The following is a 17852-nucleotide window of genomic DNA, read 5'->3' on the forward strand; positions in this document are numbered from 1 at the left end:
TGAACCCCAGCAATCAGAGAACATCAATTAATGAGCCAGGACTATGTGTAAGTCCTACATGAAGGGTATTAGGTAATTTATGGGAAAAACTACTCACTTTTTTCTTCTTCATGCTCTCAAAGATCTACCCCCCCATGGGTGTTTATAAGACCAGATTTCTTTTTCTTCCTCCCCAGAAGTATAGCTGACCCACCCTGGTACAGCTTCTCAGCTTTGATTGCTACATTCTTCCTTCTGGACGCGGCCGCATGTCATTACTGTCTTGAATTACATGATCCTTTAGGAGGTTCGACAGACAACAACACTGAGGAGTTTACCTTCAGCACTTCCCTACTTGCCCCTCTCACATTTCTCCTGCTACTCTTACTCATAGTCCTTCCTAACCCGTTTCATTAAGGACCTTCAAAGAGTTGCATCTTGACTCCAAAATATTTCTTTCAGTGGAGGTTACTGCCCACCCCCATTGAGCCTTTAGCCAAGCCAGACGACTGCTTAGCCTGCTGTCCTGGGCTGGGGGTGGGGGCTGGGGGGTCTTTCCATGTAATGTTTACTCTGGGGCCATGGTCTGAAGATGACCAGGCAGAGACCTTGCTCCTGAGGACCCCATGTCTGCTGGAAGAGTCCTCCCCCCGGGGAGGTTATCCAGGGTGGTTTATTTTCAAGAATTCTAACAGTGTTCTCAGACTTCCTGCAACAGAATTAGTAAGTTGCTTTTTTAAATGCATATCCCACCCAGACCTACTAAATTAGCTTTTCCAGTGGATAAGACCCTAGGAGTTGGCCTTTTCTATTTGATTCTTTCGTACCTTCAATTGCAACAAGGAGCTAATACCAAAAGCTTGAACCAATCTCTTCATCAAAGCATGGGGATAAGAGGGGTGTTTGGAGTACCCTGGTATACCGTCTGGACCTGTAAGGGCTCTGCCTGGTTCAGATAAGAGAAATGTGTCAGAAAGGCCTTTACACCTGAGAGTCCTGACATTAGCACAGTCTCTCACCACCAACCCCAGAGATCAAGTTCCATAGTCACCCTCTTCAGCCATCCTGCTGCTGCTGCTAAGTCGCTTCAGTCATGTCCGACTCTGCGACCCCATAGACAGCAGCCCACCAGGCTCCCCCATCCCTGGGATTCTCCAGGCAAGAACACTGGAGTGGGTTGCCATTTCCTTCTCCAATGCATGAAAGTGAAAGTGAAGTCACTCAGTCGTGTCCGACTCCTAGCGACCCCATGGACTGCAGCTTACCAGGCTCCTCCGTCCATGGGATTTTCCAGGCAAGAGTACTGGAGTGGGTTGCCATTGCCTTCTCCCTTCAGCCATCCTAGCTCTTGATAAAACAGTTTTCCTGGATCCCAAGTGGGTCTACAAGTTGTCCTGGCCCTCAGTCCCAATATAAGTTGCAAAGATGAGTTCTGGGCTTCTGTCCCACGACCCTAGGTAGTAACACAGACTCCCAGGATCCTATTGGCTGCCCCCAATTTGAGGGCCAAAGGAGAAAAATGAGTAAGGAGCTCATTCTTTGAACCATGCTCATTGGTTTCCTTCAAAGAGGGGAAACGGGGGATGTGGAAACTTGCTACTTTCTACTCAGCTTTGCTATGAACCTAAAACTGCTCTTTTAAAGTCTACTTAAATATATATATATATATATATATATATACTCACATAAAATATATATTCACAGAGGAGATGCCAGCTTCTGGAAATAAGAAAGGGAGAGTACAATAGGAAATCTGATCTATCGGCTGTACTGCATGGAAGGTGTAAGTGATGGTCTAGTGAGCCTAGAAATCACACAGGACCTTTAGTATGTAACTAACACCTACTGTGCGCTGGCCACTTTCATGCACTTTTACCATTTTATCCTCAACACAATCTTGGCATCATCATGCCTTGTTTCATAGACCAGGGACCTAAGGTTCAGAGTCCATGATTTTCCCGGGGCCGCCTAGCAGAGGAATAAGTAGCAGAGTCAGGGTCACACTCAAGTCCTCTGACCCCAGGCCCCTGACTCCCCTCTTACAACTGCTGCCTCTCGTTTACTCGTACTTTTATCTCATAGGCAAGGGAGCTTTGAAAGGGTTAAGTGCTGGCCCAACCTAAAAATAGCTTACATTTATCGAGCACTTAGTTGGCTACACACCGCTAAGCACTTTACACAGATTACCTCTTTGAATGCTCACAACAGCCCTAAGACTGTTATCTCCATTTCACAGATGAGGAAACAGACCTAAGAGAGACTGTTGTTACAAGGCACAGCCAATTGGTGATGAAGCCAAAGTGAGTTGGGGGTCTAGCTCCAGGAATTGGAGGTCTGGCTCCAGGGTGCAGACTTTGCCTTCCACTTCCATAGGGCAGGTGGGTGGGGTGGAAAGGAGAGGATGGGGCCCCTTCCTGTGGACTCAGACACCCTTGGATGAACTGGAGATCAGGAGCCAAGATGTCACCCAGTCCTCCCCCCAGAAGCCAGAGTTCCCATGTGAATGGTCTGAGTAGGGAGGGGCTGTCTGAAGCTCAAGCGCTCCTCTCCCTCCCCGGTGCTGTGTGAGAGGTGTCGTCTCTCTCCCAAGATAACAGGGCCACTGGGCCCTCCTCCTGCAGCTATTCCAGGCTGTGATCTGCTTCCCCTCTTCCTCTAGCCCCCGCTTCATCCCTCATGGGAGTCAGTGGGTGAGAACAGGACAGCCCAGTTACATGACCCTGGGGAGGCCAGACTGGAGAGCAGGTGCTCAGCCCCTCCCTCACCGTCATCAGTGAAAATCTTCCCCTGGAGCCCAGCCTCTGGGTGGCCCAGCATGGAGGCAGCCACAGCTCCGGAGGCAGCCTTGAGACCCACACTGAAGGTGAAAGAAGCCAGCCCAGCAGATGCTGATGGACCTCAGGCTTCACCCCGGCGGGGGACCGGCAGCCCCCTTCCCCAGCTCCTGCCCCCCATAGAAGGTGACTGGTGGGGAGGGGGTAGGCCGGGCAATGGGTGTTGTCCGTGGGTTTTGCAGAGCTAAATGCTTTCATGGGATGGGGACTTAGGATGGAGGAACATCCACCGGAACCCACCCCCCCTTTGATGGACTCTTGCTGCTCAACTGCCTCTGCTGGGTTTTTGCTTTTTACCTGAGAAGCCAGTGAATGGTGTTTGTGATACGCTACAGTAACTAATACTGATAGGCTTATATTTTTGCCTTTAAAATGTGCCAGTCACAGGGACTAGGAAGACCTGATATATTATTAACATCAGTCAGGGAGGGAAAGAAGGGTGAGATTGTATCCATCTGGACCAGGAGAAGAGGGAAACGAAAAGCTTGGAGCCACGGGGAGGCTTAGTGCTGAACAGATGTGACACTCTCGCCCTCAACAGGGCCAGGAGTCCGAGACCTATCCCAATACCCCCACCGGCTCCCATGGGAAACTCTAGCCTCTTCTAACCTGAGCGCCACAGAACCAGAGACCTTTGAGGAGAAGCATTCTAAGGCTCCTTTTCTGTGGTCTCTGTGAGCCTCTCATCAAAGAGGTGTTTTTTGATCTAAGAGGTGGTGGGTGCCTTGACCAGCCCTGAAATTCCCTGCAGCCCTGCTGCCCACCCCACACCTGGCCCTGGCCCCACAACTGGCCTCTGTAGCTAAGAGACTTCACTGGAGTGGCTCCCATTGCTCCTGGCTCAGCCAACCAAGGGAGACTGGTTTTTGCCCTCTCCTGCAAAGAAACACTGAAAAATGTTCCCTGTACAAAGTCCCCACTTGTGGCCCCTTGAAGCCCTAAGTGCAGAGGATGCAAAGACCACAAAGGAGACAGCGTGGAATGCCAGGATAGGGAGAAGAAGAAAAGACAGGGTCTAGACTCAATTCCCAGGGCCACCTCCAGCAGCTCCGTGGACCTTGGTGAAGTCAATGGACTTCAGGGCTTCAATTACTCTCTATAAAATGGTGATTATTAGTATCTACCTGATAAGGTAGTTGGAAGGATTGTTGAGATAATCCAAAGTGCTTTTGAAGAGGCCAAATGAAGATGTGAATAGATAATCTATTATTTCCAAGTCAGGAGTAAAGGCTGAGTTCTACCTGCAAACAGGGTTGTGGTGGGAAAGTCCACAGCCTCTATCATCCTATGGAAGACAATGGGTCTTCAGAAGCTGTTTGAATGTCAATGGCCCAGAGCCAACTGAGTTTACCCCCATTAAAAAACAGATGAAGAGAGCAGAAGTTATTGGGAACATGTTAGGTTGGAATGGTCTTGAGGCAGAAAGCCAGTTTTGTCCCCCAGAAGGCCCAGGGAATAAGCCAGGGTGAGGGAGGGAGAGAGCCAGGACTTCTGACTCCTTGACCACTGGTCTCTACAAAGTCCTGGGAGAGGGTGCTCATCCCCCGATACTTACCCCTCCGGCCACAGGGTGGATGCTGTGGGCTGTCAGCTCCTGACAGCCCCAGCCCATAAGTGAGGCCTGAAGGACCACATTCTTGTGTGTGGTCTCACCCACGGGCATCCCAGAGGCCCCTGACAGTAAAGCCTCCTGGTGACACTGTGCAAAGTGTTTGCATCTGTTACCCATTTGGAAAAAGAGTTCAAATGCTAGCTCTGTCCTGTGACCCTAGGCAAGTCAATCCACCCCTTTGGGCTTCCATCTCTCATCTGTAAATTGAGAGGTAGAATTAAATCAGAATTCTGAACCCTTTGCTGGATATGGATCCCTAGGAAAACCTAATGAAAGCTGTGGGCTCTTGCTTCAAGAAAAATACTCAACAAAGCTCAGGGAGTTCACAGAATTACTGAAGTCTATCCAGAGGTCTTTAAGGGGTGCCATGGTGCTGGCCTGGATGGCCCCCAAGTTCCCTATGAGCGCCAAGGACTTCTCCTTCCTCTTAATGCCTCCTCTTTCTCATAGGGAGTTCTATGGGACCTAGAGAGGCACAAAAGTGAGCATGTGAGCACATGTGAAATAGAACAGGCGTCAAAATATTTGCAACATCAAAATAAACTGCAACTGGCCAACACTGAGCTTTTAGTCAAGAAAGTGCTCTCCATGGCTAAGTAAGTAAGTGGAAGTAGGATGCTAGCACTGGGAAAGCATCCTTTATCACTCTCAGCACACGTGGAGGCACGGTGTCCTGAAGGCCACACTGGGTAGGGGCCAGAGGAGAGCATTCATGATAGCGAGAGGCCTGCTTCCCTGGTGGCTCAGTGGTAAAGAATCTGCCTGCCTGCCAATGCAGGAGACACGGTCTGATCCCCGGTCCGGGAAGATCCCCCATGCTGTGGAGCAACTACGCCCATGCCCCACAGCTATTGAGCCTGTGCTCCAAAAACTACTGAGCTCATGAGCCATAACTACTGAAGCCCGTGCGCCCTAGAGCCCGTGCTTAGCAACAAGAGAAGCCACCGCAATGAGAAGGCCAAGCACTGTCAACTACAGAGTAGTCCCCGCTCTCTGCAACTAGAGAAAAGTCTCTGCAACAACAAAGACCCAGCACAGCCACAAATAAATAAATACATAAAAATTTAAAATAATAATAATAAGTGGCCACGGGACAGGCTGCATCCTGACACGGAGAAGACGGGACCCTGAACCCCAGAGGGAGGGCCCGTCTGTAGACCTCAGCTCGATCGCTCCCTGCTGACCCTGGGCCCTCTTTCAGTCTGGGCCGCTCTGTGTCCTCACGCTCAGGAAGCTGCATGCCTAGCCTTGAAGCAACCATCCTCCCTGCCACTCTCCCTTCCTATCCTCTTTCTTCCTTCTACAAATATTTATTTTGTATCTATTATGTGCCAGGCACTGTTAGAAAAATGCACAAAATAGGCAAAAATAATTTCCTTGTAGAGATTACATTCTATGTAAGCAGGCAGATAATAAATAAGCAAATAAAATGTATAAATAATGATAAAGTGCTGTGCTGAAAAATAAGACAAAGAAGATAGAAAATGCTGGTATGGGAAGAGTGCTTGCTGGTTTTGGGGTTTTTTTTTTTAATAAGTTTGTCTTTTTTTTCCCATTATTTTTTAAAGATCTATTTCTTTATTTTATTTTTTGGCTGTGGTGGGTCTTAACTGCTGTCCTTGGGCTTTCTCTAGTTACAGTGAGCCGGGGCTACTCTTCATTGCAGAGCTCAGGCTTCTCATTACATTGGCTTCTCTTGGTGCAGAGCACGGGCTCTGGGGTACACGGGCCTCAGTAGTTGTGGCTTGAGGGCTCTAGAGTACTGGCTCAGTGGTTGTGGCACACAGGCTTAGTTGCTTTGGGGCATGTGGGATCTTTCTGGACCTGGGATTGAGCTCGTGTCCCCTGCATTGTCAGGCAAATTCTTATACACTGCGCCACCAGGAAAGTCCACTTGCGGTTTTTTTTTTTTTTCCTAATTTTATTTTATTTTTAAACTTTACATAATTGTATTAGTTTTTCCACTTGCGGTTTTTAAACAGGATATTCAGTGAAAGCCTTGTTAATAAGGTGATTTGAGCAGCAACTTGAGAAGAGAGACCAGTGCATGCAGATAATTGAGGAGAAGGTTTTCCAAGGCGAGAGAACAGTAAGTGCGAATGCCCTGAGGCAGGACTGCGCCTCATGGACTGGGGTTGCAGTGGCAGAAGCAGAGTGAGGGAGAGAACGTCAGGTTTGGAGTCCTCAAGGTAGCAGGACCATTGTGAATACCGGTTCCAACTGTGAGACAGAGGGGCAGCCAGTGTAGGTTTTAAAACTTTTCTGGCTGCTAAGAATAGGCTGTGTTGTTGTTGTTCAGTCGCTAGGTCACGTCCAGTCCTTTGCAACCCCATGCACTGCAGCATACCAGGCTTCCCTGTCCTTCACAATCTCCCAGATAGGCTACAGGCAAGCCTTAGACACTAGCAAGATCATCAATTACAGTGAAGATTTGGGAGAAGGTATGGAAGTTTTACAAGAGGAGGATGTGCAACAGTCACCCGGGAGAACAGGAGACTGAAGGAATTAGGGAAGTCTGGCAGAAATGCCAGTGTCTATTTAGAGGTAGTGGCCATCCATTTAAATTGCCTTTTTTTTTTTTTTTTTTAAATGGCTGCAATGGGTCTTTGTTGCTACACACGGGTTTTCTCTAGTTGTGTTGTGAGGGCTTCTCACTGAGGTGGCTTCTCTTGTTGCGGAGCATGGCTCTAGGCATGAGGGTTTCAGTAGTGTGGTGGGTGGGCTCAGTAGTTGCGGCTTGCGCCTTAGTTGCCCTGAAGTATGTGGAATCTTCCCAGATCAGGGATCAAGGCATTGCCCCCTGCTTTGGTGGGCAGATTCTTAACCACTGGGCCACCAGGAAAGTCCTGGCCATCAATTTAAAGTCAGCATGGTTTTGTAATATTTTCCCCAGCCATGCTGGGCTATACGGATGCAGGCACCAGGGGCATGGTAGTTAACTGGGGCTGGGTGTTATTAGGATGTGGAAAGGATTAGGGATTTGAGTGGGTATGCAAGGAGTGAATCTGATGACAACCGTGGAGTCTAAGCTGGGTGAGAAAGAAAATGATAACATTGAGAAGGGTGATGGAGAGTGCAGGGGTGGGAGGATAATGGATCAGAGGTCTCGGTGGGCTGAAGGGTCGCTGCTGGTGAAATACTAGAGGGAGAGGGTTGGAGGGATGGATAGGTGGTGCTGAGAGTGGGCTGCTTGAAATTCAGATTCTAGAGTGGCTAGACTCTATTCTATTGGCCTAGACAATGACTAAAGGAAGCAAGGGCTGAAGCAGGGGAGGATGAAATCTTTGGAGGAGGGGTAGGCAAGGCTGTGAGGCGGCCCTGCAGGACCTGGAAGGCTGGGTGTTGAGATGTCCAAGAATCTTGACTTCAGCTGTGTTGGAGAGAGTGACACTGAGTCAGTGTTACCGTCATCAGCATGAGAAGAGGGTGACAGAGTCCTATCTTCAGAGAAGTGTAAGATGCATGTTATATCCTATGGATCAACTAATGTTTCTCTAAGAAATGCTGGTACTTTTTGGGTCCATGGAAATCTTTGGAGTGACTGGAAGCCGTAGCTTGCCTTGTGGATTTGCTCTTTCAGTAACCACTTACTCACACAGGCCTGTGCACACACATGCCCTCATAGTCTTACACTCACACACACTCACGCTCATGTACACTTCACTCTTTCAGTGTGTCCATCTTGTTCCCTCACTCTCCAGACCATAATTAAGCCCATCATTCTGAACTGCACAGTCCTTAGGGAATCACTGAAGGAAAGTCGTTAGCCATGTGAAACCAAATTAAGTGAGGATGTTGACAGTTAATTCCCATGAACAGAGAAGGAAACTTCAGCAGGTTTCAGTAGAATTAGGAGGGATTCTCTTTTTTCTTTTTCTTTTCTTTCTTTTTTGTTTTTTTGGCCGAACTGCATGGCATGTGGGACCCTAGTTCCCTGACCAGGGATCAAACTCATGCCCACTGCATTAGAAGCATGGAGTCCTAGCCACTGGATCACCAGGGAAGTCAGAAGAGATTTTCTATTCAAGAGGAGTCAAGATCTCTGGACTTTAAGTAGCTTCCTTCTCCACTATTTGGGTTTTTTCTAATTAATTAATTAATTTGGCTATATCAGGTCTTAGCTGTGGCACGAGGGATCTTTGGTTGCAGCACGCAGACCCTCTAGTTGCGGCTCTTGGGCTCAGTTGCTCTGTGGCATGTGTGATCTTCCCCAACCAGGGGTCAAACCCACATCCCCTGCATTGCAAGGTGGATTCTTAACTATTGGACTACCAGGGAAGTCTCCTTTCTCCACTAATTTGTAAGACAGTATTCTGTCTGAGGAAAATTCAGTGCTAGGAGCAACACAGCTCAGAAGCCAAGGGCTCTCACGGCACTTTTCAAAATGCCTTTTTCCTTAGACTCGTGAAGGGAGAAAACCACACTGCCACTGTCTCAGAACTGGTCTCAGGAAACCAACGTTGTGCTTCAGGGTGGTAATCTTTGGTGCACATCCCTCCTGGCATCTGAGGAGGAGAAAGACCTTGGGTAGCAGGAAAAGCCAGGTTTCTCCAAGGTCAGTACAATTAACACCTCGCCTGACTGTGGATGTGTGAAAAGAAAGGCCCCAGATGAGCCCTGCTATTAACATTCTTAGCAAGGGTCAGATTGCTCTCTTTTGCTGGGCAAACCAAATGCTGGGGTGCGCTGGGAAGGGCTTGCTGCAGCCCAGACACCTGGAGCTGTCACACACTCCTCTGCCACCTCCTGCACTTTGTCAGCAGCTTTAGACTAAAGTCCATCCTCTGCCCTCCCTCCCTCTAGAGCTCGGAGACTGCTGAGAGCAGAATCTTCGCCTGCTCGTCCTCAGACCTGGAACATTCTTGTCACTTAAGTTTGTCCCCTCTTGATCCATCCTCTTGTGAGGGAACCCCATTTCATTTTTTTTTCCTCATGTGGACCATTTTAAAAGTCTTTATTGAATTGGTTGCAGTATTGCTTCTGGGTTAGGTTTTTGTTTTCTTTTTTATGTTTTGGGTTTTGGGCCCCAAGGCATGTGAGATCTTAGCTCCCTGAGCAGGATTGAACCCACACCCTCTGCTTTGGAAGGTGAAGTCTTAACCACTTAACCAGGAAAATCCCAAGGTCCCTCCTAACTCAGAGATTCTATGAGCAGTACAAGGGACATCAGAGCTGGCTTCTCCCTAGCCCTCTGCCCAGCAAGGGTGAGGGGTTCGCTCCCCACCCAGCAGTGGGGAAGCAAGGCCAACAAGATGAGGTTTTGAGCCTCCTTTTCAATTGCCACCCTCTTTTTTCAGAAAACCCTAAAGTCATATCCGCCTGTTCTCAACTCCTTGGTCGCTTGCCAAGATGGCCACAGGAGAGGAACACATCACACAACACTTCTTCTGTTCTTCATGCCCCTCCTCCACCCAAACCGCCAAAGTCGAACAGAGGGCAGCCGAGCAGAGCGGGGTCATTCAGCTGCCGGGGCTCTGAGCTGCCCAGTCCTTGCTGAGGCTCCAGGCCCTGAGCCACGTGGGTGGGACAGCACTCAGAACACGGCCCTGCCCCCAGCCTCGCCGTACCACTCAGTCCCTGTGCGTTGGTGCAGAGGGGTGAGGCGCAGCCTAAGACAGCACAAGCCAGGTTGAAATGTAAGCCGCTCGGTGAAAAAGGAAACTAGGCAAATAAAATGGACAGCGTGCACTAAACATTTCTGTCTATATTCATCTACAAAGCCCAAGGAACCTCGTGATGGTGATGGGGGTGGAGTGTGGGAGTGAAGTTCCTGGTCTCTGAGCAAGGCCTACAAACTGAGGGGTAGGAAGAGCTTTGTAGAACCTTTGTTTTATTTTCAACTCCACCATTCCAATTCTGCATTATGTAATGTACATTTTAAACAGTTCTATTTGTAAGTAAACATACATGTATTGGGGTGAATGTTAAGGAATGTATTCACAGGGACATGTATGTTATCATAAAGGCTGGAATCTGCTATCAAGCTGCTATCTGCTGGAGAAAGGAGGAGAAAGGGGAGCTCCAGAAGCCTGGAAAACAGAGTAGATTTCAGCCAGGACCCCAAGGGAACCCATCCTCCAACCTTACTCCTGAGCATCTCCTGTCTTCGTCCTGGAAGCCAATAAACATAATTTAATCTCTCTTTCACTGGAACAGCCTGGAAGATCAAGGGGGTGGGGTGAGCAATGGACCTAATCTTTGCGAGATTCTGATTGTACCAAGTGATCTTCCACAGACTGGAAGACACTACACAGGCCCCTGAACAGGGTGGCCTCGAAGAGGAAGGGACCCAGGAACCAGGTCCCCCCACAGTGACGTCAGCGCTGTCCTGGTGGGTTCAGAGTGTTGACTACCTCTGGGTCTGGCCCCAAACTGGGAAGTGGGGCTGATACTTGGGGGCCAGGATTGACACTGAAAGTGGCCTTGATAAAGGGAGTGTTGTTGAGGACAAATGTAGAAAAGGAGTGGAAAGACAAACCACTCAGGCTAGACTGGTCCCTGCACAAACAAAATATCTCAGTTGACGAAAAGTCGGTGGTGGAAAGTTACAGATTAAAAGAGGTAGGAGTCAGGCTCACCCTTCAGTGCTCTTTCTGCCTATACTTTAACACTCTCTCTCTCGGATCCTTCAGCTGGTTGCTTATCCCTAAATCTCACTGAGACAACGGTGCCGTCTTCTCATTCCCTGAGGGAGGGCTGAGTTAGCTGAGTGTTGCCTGGGTCACCCACCTATGGAACACAACTCGATGCAGCATCCACATCCTCTAAACTCTCCTCTTCCCACTACAAGAAGCTCACCTCCCCCCTCTTCTCTATCTTTCCATCATTCAGAGCACCCCAAGATCTGGCTACCTTGGGCCCTCAGGCAGACCTACATCAGGAAGGTTGGAGATACCGTGAACCTTCTAATCCCATTCCAGGTGATCATACCAGGCCCACGTTGAGTCCATGACCAGAGCCAGGCCAGGGTTTTGATTTGGAAACAAAAACCAAGAGTTCTGCTAGTGGGGGGCAGCCATCCTGGCCTTGAATGGAGGGTGCATGTTCCCCAAAGTTTGAGGTGGCCCTTTCATCGGCAATCCTGAGGGGGGTTGGGATCAGGTCAGGTCAGGCCAGGCACGCCTAGGGGATGCTGCAAGGCTAATCCACACCCTTCAGTCAGCAGAGATCTGAGAGCTCTCAGCTTGTGGGGCTCTCAAGAGTCTGGCGGGCATCCCAGGTGGCTTAGTGGTAAAGAACCCACCTGCCAATGCAGGAGATGCAGGAGACGGGTTCGATTTCTGCATCAGGAAGATTCCCTGAAAGAGAAAATGGCAACCCACTCCAGTATTCTTGCCTGGAAAGTCTCGTGGATAGAGGAGTCTGGCAGGCTGCAGGCTATGGGATCACAAAGAGTCAGACATGACTGAGTGACTGAGCACAAGAGTCTGGGCAGCTATTGTTAGTCCCAGCTCCCCTGAGTGTCCATGACCTAGACTCCCAGAGGGTGGGAGATGCAAAGCCCTTTCTCATGACCCTGAGACTGTTGCCTAGAGATGCAAGTCCCCTGGGACAGTTCATCAAGCTCTCACTCAAAGAATTTGCAGCTGTGAGTCAAGTCACCATGTGGACCTGGTGGATCTGACCCTTACTGCAGCTGGGAGGGGCGAGGGGCCTCTCGGGGCCACTCACAGTCATCTCCCTATTTCTCAGGGCAAACCCAAACCTCAAGCCATCTGGACGCGTGATGGCTGTGCCTTGGACACCAGTCGTGTGAGTGTGCGGAATGGGGAGCGGGACTCTATCCTCTTCATCAGAGAGGCCCAGCGTGCTGACTCGGGTCGCTACCAGCTCAGTGTGCAGCTGGGCGGGCTGGAGGCCACCGCCACCATTGACATCCTGGTGATTGGTACTGTGGGGGCAATGGGAGACTGGGTGGTCCTCGGGGCTCCCACTCCAGCCTGAATGGGATCTTCACAGAGAGCTGGGGAAGCGGGACTGTGGAAGGTGGAGGGATGGCTGGCATAGCAGAAGCCCCTCCTGGAGTGATGTCATGGCATGAGCGGTGTGTCATGCCCACAGTCATGCTTGGCCCTTTCAGAGAGGCCGGGCCCTCCTCAGAGCATCAAGTTGGTGGATGTCTGGGGCTCCAGCGCTACCCTGGAGTGGACTCCTCCCCAAGACATGGGCAATGCAGCCCTCCTGGGATACACGGTGCAGAAGGCTGACACCAAATCTGGGGTGAGGCCTGGCTGGGAGAGAGGGAGGGAGGAATACAAACCTCCTGGAATGGGGCTCTGGTGACTCCATGCGGTTGGCTGGGGATCAGTGAATTCCCTGAACAGGGGTCTCACTCCCTGTGTGTTGTGGGGAACCTGCAGCTGTGGTTCACTGTGCTGGAGCGCTGTCGCCGCGCCAGCTGCACGGTCCCCAACCTCATCGTCGGCAACTCCTACGCATTTCGAGTCTTTGCTGAGAACCAGTGCGGGCTCAGCAAGAATGCCCCCGTCACTGCTGACCTGGCCCACATCCAGAAAGCAGGTAAGGCACCACCAGGACTCAAAGCTGTGAGGAGTTAAGGAGAAAGAGTTGGAGAGGGATGGGGCCCTCAGGCATTTGTTGCTCCCCTCAGCTACTGTTTACAGGACCGAGGGCTTTGCCCAGAGAGATTTCTCTGAAGCCCCGAAGTTCACCCAGCCCCTGGCAGACTGCACTACAGTCATCGGCTACGACACCCAGCTCTTCTGCTGCGTCCGTGCCTCCCCCAAGGTGAGCAGGGAGGTCTGTGCATGGCTGGCCTGTGTTACTTTCTGCCTGCTGAGGAACATTGTAACCAAAACATTTATTCCTGTCACCTTCACAGCATGTTAGGTAGGAACTGTCAGAGCACTGGGGCTCAAGACAGGCCGATGGGGATAATGTTTCCAGTTTGCCTTTTTAATGTTTGTTCCTCATACATGAAGATGTCACTTAATGTTCCTGCTGCTGGTGCTAAGTCGCTTCAGTTGTGTCCAACTCTGTGTGACCCCGTGGACTGCAGCCTACCAGGCTCCTCCGTCCATGGGATTTTCCAGGCAAGAGTACTAGAGTGGGGTGCCTTCTCTGGTCATTTAATGACCTGCTAGCAACTGGGCACGAGGTTCCAAGCTGTCTCTCTGGTAGGGGCGATGGAGTTGTGTTGGTATCTTCTTACTCTCCCCCCTCATCTTTATCTTCCAGCCGAAGATCATCTGGCTGAAGAACAAGATGGATATCCAGGGCAACCCCAAGTACAGAGCCCTTACTCACCTGGGAATCTGCTCCCTGGAAATCCGCAAGCCTGGCCCCTTTGATGGCGGCATCTACACCTGCAAGGCGGTTAACCCCCTGGGGGAGGCATCCGTGGACTGTCGGGTGGATGTGAAAGGTAAGGGCAGACCTGTCACTTTAGGGTGCAAGCACCTCCTCACTCCTTAGGTGGAAAATCTGAGGGCAGAGACACAAGCCTAGAAGGAGAAGGGCTTGGGTGGCTTCCCCTTCAGGCCTTCTCATCACTGTCGTCATCAGGATGTATCTGAGGAGCCGTCTTTATTATCCACTCTTTCATTTTTCACCATCGTAATTCTGTAATTTAGGAAGAATCGCTATTTCCGCTTTGCAAAGGAGAGACCTGAAGCACAGGGAGGTGACTGGTCAGTTTACTCTGGATTTCCAGTGTTGGGTAGTTGAGGAGTTGGCACTGTGGCGGAAAGAGGCCAAGACTCCTGGACCTCACCCAGATTGTTTTCATTCAACTGTACAATCTTCTGACTCAATCCCAGAGAGCTGCAGCTCTTTGTTGGGCATTTAGACTTTCATCTCCAGTTGTTAAACAGAAATACTGCATAGTCTCTCTACCTCTTTTCAAGCATTCGCTTATTTATCCATTCCTGTCACCTTGCTCAGATCACCATCATTACATTTATTTTTAATTTTATTTTTATTTATTTGGCTGTGCCAGCAGGATCTTCCATCTTCATTGCGGCATGCAGGATCTTTAGTTGTGACATGTGGGATCCAGTTGCCAGACCAGGGATCAAAACCAAGCAGCCTGCATTGGGAGTGTGGAGGCTTAACCACTGGACCACTAGGAAGTCCCCATCATTGCATTTAGAATATTGTTTATAATAATCTATTTACTGATCTGTTTCCCCATAAACTATGAGGACTTTGAGGGCAGAGACCATCTTATTGGCCTTTGTCCCCCAGTGTTTAGCCCAGTTTATGACACACAGTGGGCCCTTTCTAAGTGCATGCAGTGTGAATCAGAGCTGAACGGGCCATTACATGTCCTATTCTTCCCTCTGCATAGATTCCTAATTAGCTCCATAGACTTCTCCCAGACCTGAAAGTATATCCCTTGTTGATGTTCTCAAAGGTGTCCCAGAGATTTCTGAGATGTTAACAATGAGAAATGTCTGAATTCTTGCAGCTCCTAATTGAGGCACCCTAAGCGGAAATGGGTAACTCTGAGGAAGGTAAGGAAAGAGGGACAGGGGGTCTGAGTGGAGGATTTTATGTTTATGGTTAGTGTTGTTGAATCTGGGACAGATATGTATTCCTGACCTTTCAACCACACACTCACTGGCAACCACTTTTTTTAATAGTTTAATGTATTTTAATAGCAAACATAGCCAGAAGGCAGACAACATTACAAACATGTACTTGCATGTAGGGCAACTCAGAAAAGTATACTGAATGGATGGAATCTACTGTATAATTAAAATGCTATAAACAGCATTTAGTTGAAGTCAATAAGAAATTTGCTTGTTTTAAAAAATCCAAATGCTGGCATTGTCCAGAAAAATTTAACTGGTTTATTTATTTATTCTCTTTCACTTTTATTTTTTGAATTATGGAAGTATGATAGCACATTTACAGGAGACTTGGAAAATACAGAACAAAGTTACATATAGTTCCACTATGACAGGTTTATTTATTACTGTTATAAAGTTGAACTGCTGAATCTTGTTTACTGAAACATTTTGACTTGCATTAATGCTTTATGGTCCCACATTTATCTTAAAAATTCACACAGAAATGAAAACGGAGAAACTACCAGTACCTGATTTCTGTCCCCCATTTTTCCACTTGCAAACATATACTTAGGTACCTTTTGACTCAATAGAAAAAAAGTAATGTTTAGAACTACCAATAGCAGGAAGAAGAGAATTTCTTTTTTAAAGAATGAAATGTATCCATCACAGTGCATTCTTAAGTAGGTTCTCCAGGTTTGTGGTGCTAGCTGGATGTCTTTGGTATAATTGTTACACGTTTGGCAAGAACAACACAAAGGTTGATATTTTCAAAAAGGCCGACCAGATAGGCCTAGTTTGCCCTAGTTTGCCTCCTGTGAAGCACAAATAGCTACACTCTAGAGGCTCAGATCTGTTTTGAGGTCCTGGGCAATTTTCTGCACCAGACGCAGAAAGGGAAATTTGCTCATCTAATGACTTCTGCTGCTGCTGCTGCTGCTGCTAAATCGCTTCAGTCGCTTCCGACTCTGTGCAACTCCACAGACGGCAGCCCACCAGGCTCCCCGTCCCTGGGATTCTCCTGCTGCTAATGACGCCTAATTTCACGGAGTGCCAATAGTACCAGTCCTGCTAACGATGAGGTTTCTTTACCCCTCCAGTAGAGGGCGCAGCTTTTGTAGCCAGTTGCTTTACCAGCCATGGATTTGAAGGCAGTCTTGAGTCACCCTATAGAGACTTCTTTAATTATGCCCCCTTCTCCTTGGCTGGAGCTCTTTGAGCTAGAGGCAGTGCTAGCATGTGAGAGAGATGGCAGAGCAGCTGCCACTGTGTACACAATTCTTTTCTTTTAACCACTTTTCTTGTAAGTGAATAAATACTATCATCCATGTGGAGGAAATTTACTATAGATGAGGTCTACTTTTGTCTCAACCTCTATCTATCTGTACTCCTCAAGCTGATGTTAGGAATTAAACTTAATGGTCTTCTGAAGAAGAGTAATACCATCTACCTAATTATAAGGGGGGGGGGATGGGGGGATCTGTGGGAAGGTGCTGTAAGGAAAGGCATCAAGGAAACAGTCAGGAGTGGAGGATGGTGGAGGTCACGGCCTCCACCTCCTCACGGCAGAAAAAGAGAGAAGATGTTCCTGTCAATAAGTGTTTCCACCAGAGTATGTTAAGCATGATGAAAAACAGATTAGTTTGCTTGCTTTTTGCTTTGAAGCTTTGGGATTCCTTCCCTTCCAAGAGAAGAAAACCACTGTTATCCTTATATGTCAATAATAATTGAACATGTGGGTTATGCGGTCCCAAGCAGCACATTATTGACAAAGGGCAACTTAGATTGTCATGTTGAACTTGACAGCTCCTTCAAGACTCTACATCATTCACAGTAGAAATGTTGTGTACAAGCTGATGTGGAAAGGAAGCTCATGAGAAAATTAAAGAGAACTGGTTCCCAACGTCTCCTCTGACTTGCAGCTCCTGGCTGATGAAACCCTAGAGTGAATTCCATCCCAGAAGCCATTTATTTAAGCCTCTCACTGCTCTATAGCAAATGAAAACCCCGAGGGATGCATTAAAATGCAAACTTCTCAGGAGAGCTCTCTCTGCCAGTTGGCTTGCACAGTCAGTTCTCTCGCCATCCCTCAGTTCCCTCTCTGCGTTAAGGTTGAGGTTAATGACATTGTGTTGGTGTTATCCTTGTTACTGTTAGTGGCCCTTTCCCATCTCTCCCAGTCAGTGCCAGCAACGAAGCAGGGTAAATGGAGAATTCAGAGCACAGGATGCAGAGAATGTGAATGGGTTGCCTCAGCAGCCTTGATGCACTCTGGCTGTTGGCTGTTATGGCCACAACATACCCTCTCTTTTCTGTGCCTCCAGGAAGCCTGTGGCGAGACTGTGTTCTTAAGAAGCTCCAGCACAGTGTCTGTTTGGACTAATCTAAATAAAAGTGTGGCTCCTCAGTGCAAAAGTGTCCATCTGTTTGAGGCTTTCTATATAGAAAACAACTGAGAAAATTGCAATCCTTTAGCCAGACTTATGGAATCTCTGGACCCTCAAGCCTCCTCTTTCTCTTCCTATAGCCATGTTCTCTTCCACAGAGATCCCTAACACTGTCCTTTTCTCTAGACAGTCATGACAACGCTATACAGTATCGGGTGCTCAAAGGGATGTTAAAGATGATCTGCCCTCTTCCTCTCTGCGCTTTCCAGTGTAAGTTGGAAAACTGGATGCAATTCTATCATAGAGAAACAGACAACAGGATACATGAATACACACATAGCTAATTAAAGACAGAGCACTAAAACCTGAGGGCTGGGACACAGTGAAGAAAGTGAAGCAGAGCCTCAATAAGCCCTAGAGAAAGAATAAAGGTGATGTGCTCTTGCTTACATGTTTTCATTTCTATAACAAATAACATACTGAAGGCATTCTGTGGCAGAATCTGCAG

General features: G+C 48.5%; 1 protein-coding gene across 2 annotated transcripts; it reads left to right on the plus strand.

The window, feature by feature from the left end:
- The first annotated feature begins 31 nt into the window (after positions 1-31).
- Positions 32-17372, plus strand: MYBPHL (myosin binding protein H like). Of its 2 annotated transcripts, XM_061410948.1 has the most exons (9): positions 32-2939; positions 11257-11345; positions 12118-12313; positions 12506-12645; positions 12786-12945; positions 13037-13173; positions 13624-13810; positions 14855-14900; positions 17282-17372. In XM_061410948.1, exons 1-8 carry the CDS (start codon positions 2795-2797, stop codon positions 14863-14865), a joined length of 1065 nt encoding a protein of 354 aa, XP_061266932.1. In that variant the 5' UTR covers positions 32-2794; the 3' UTR covers positions 14866-14900; positions 17282-17372. The 2 variants fall into 2 exon arrangements, with proteins under 2 accessions (XP_061266932.1, XP_061266933.1); XM_061410949.1 differs by lacking the exons at positions 14855-14900; positions 17282-17372 and having other exon boundaries at positions 13050-13173; positions 13624-13727.
- Positions 17373-17852: the final 480 nt, after the last annotated feature.

The sequence above is a fragment of the Bos javanicus genome, chromosome 3 (assembly GCF_032452875.1).
Source record: "Bos javanicus breed banteng chromosome 3, ARS-OSU_banteng_1.0, whole genome shotgun sequence".
Lineage (NCBI taxonomy): Eukaryota > Metazoa > Chordata > Mammalia > Artiodactyla > Bovidae > Bos > Bos javanicus.

Bases quoted from the DNA above. Each gene is read 5' to 3' on its own strand.
- MYBPHL (XM_061410948.1), top strand. From the start codon at position 2,795: ATGGAGGCAGCCACAGCTCCGGAGGCAGCCTTGAGACCCACACTGAAG. The intron at 2,940-11,256 runs GTGACTGGTGGG...TCCATCATTCAG, and splicing joins GCTCCTGCCCCCCATAGAAG to AGCACCCCAAGATCTGGCTA. The intron at 12,946-13,036 runs GTAAGGCACCAC...TGCTCCCCTCAG, and splicing joins GGCCCACATCCAGAAAGCAG to CTACTGTTTACAGGACCGAG.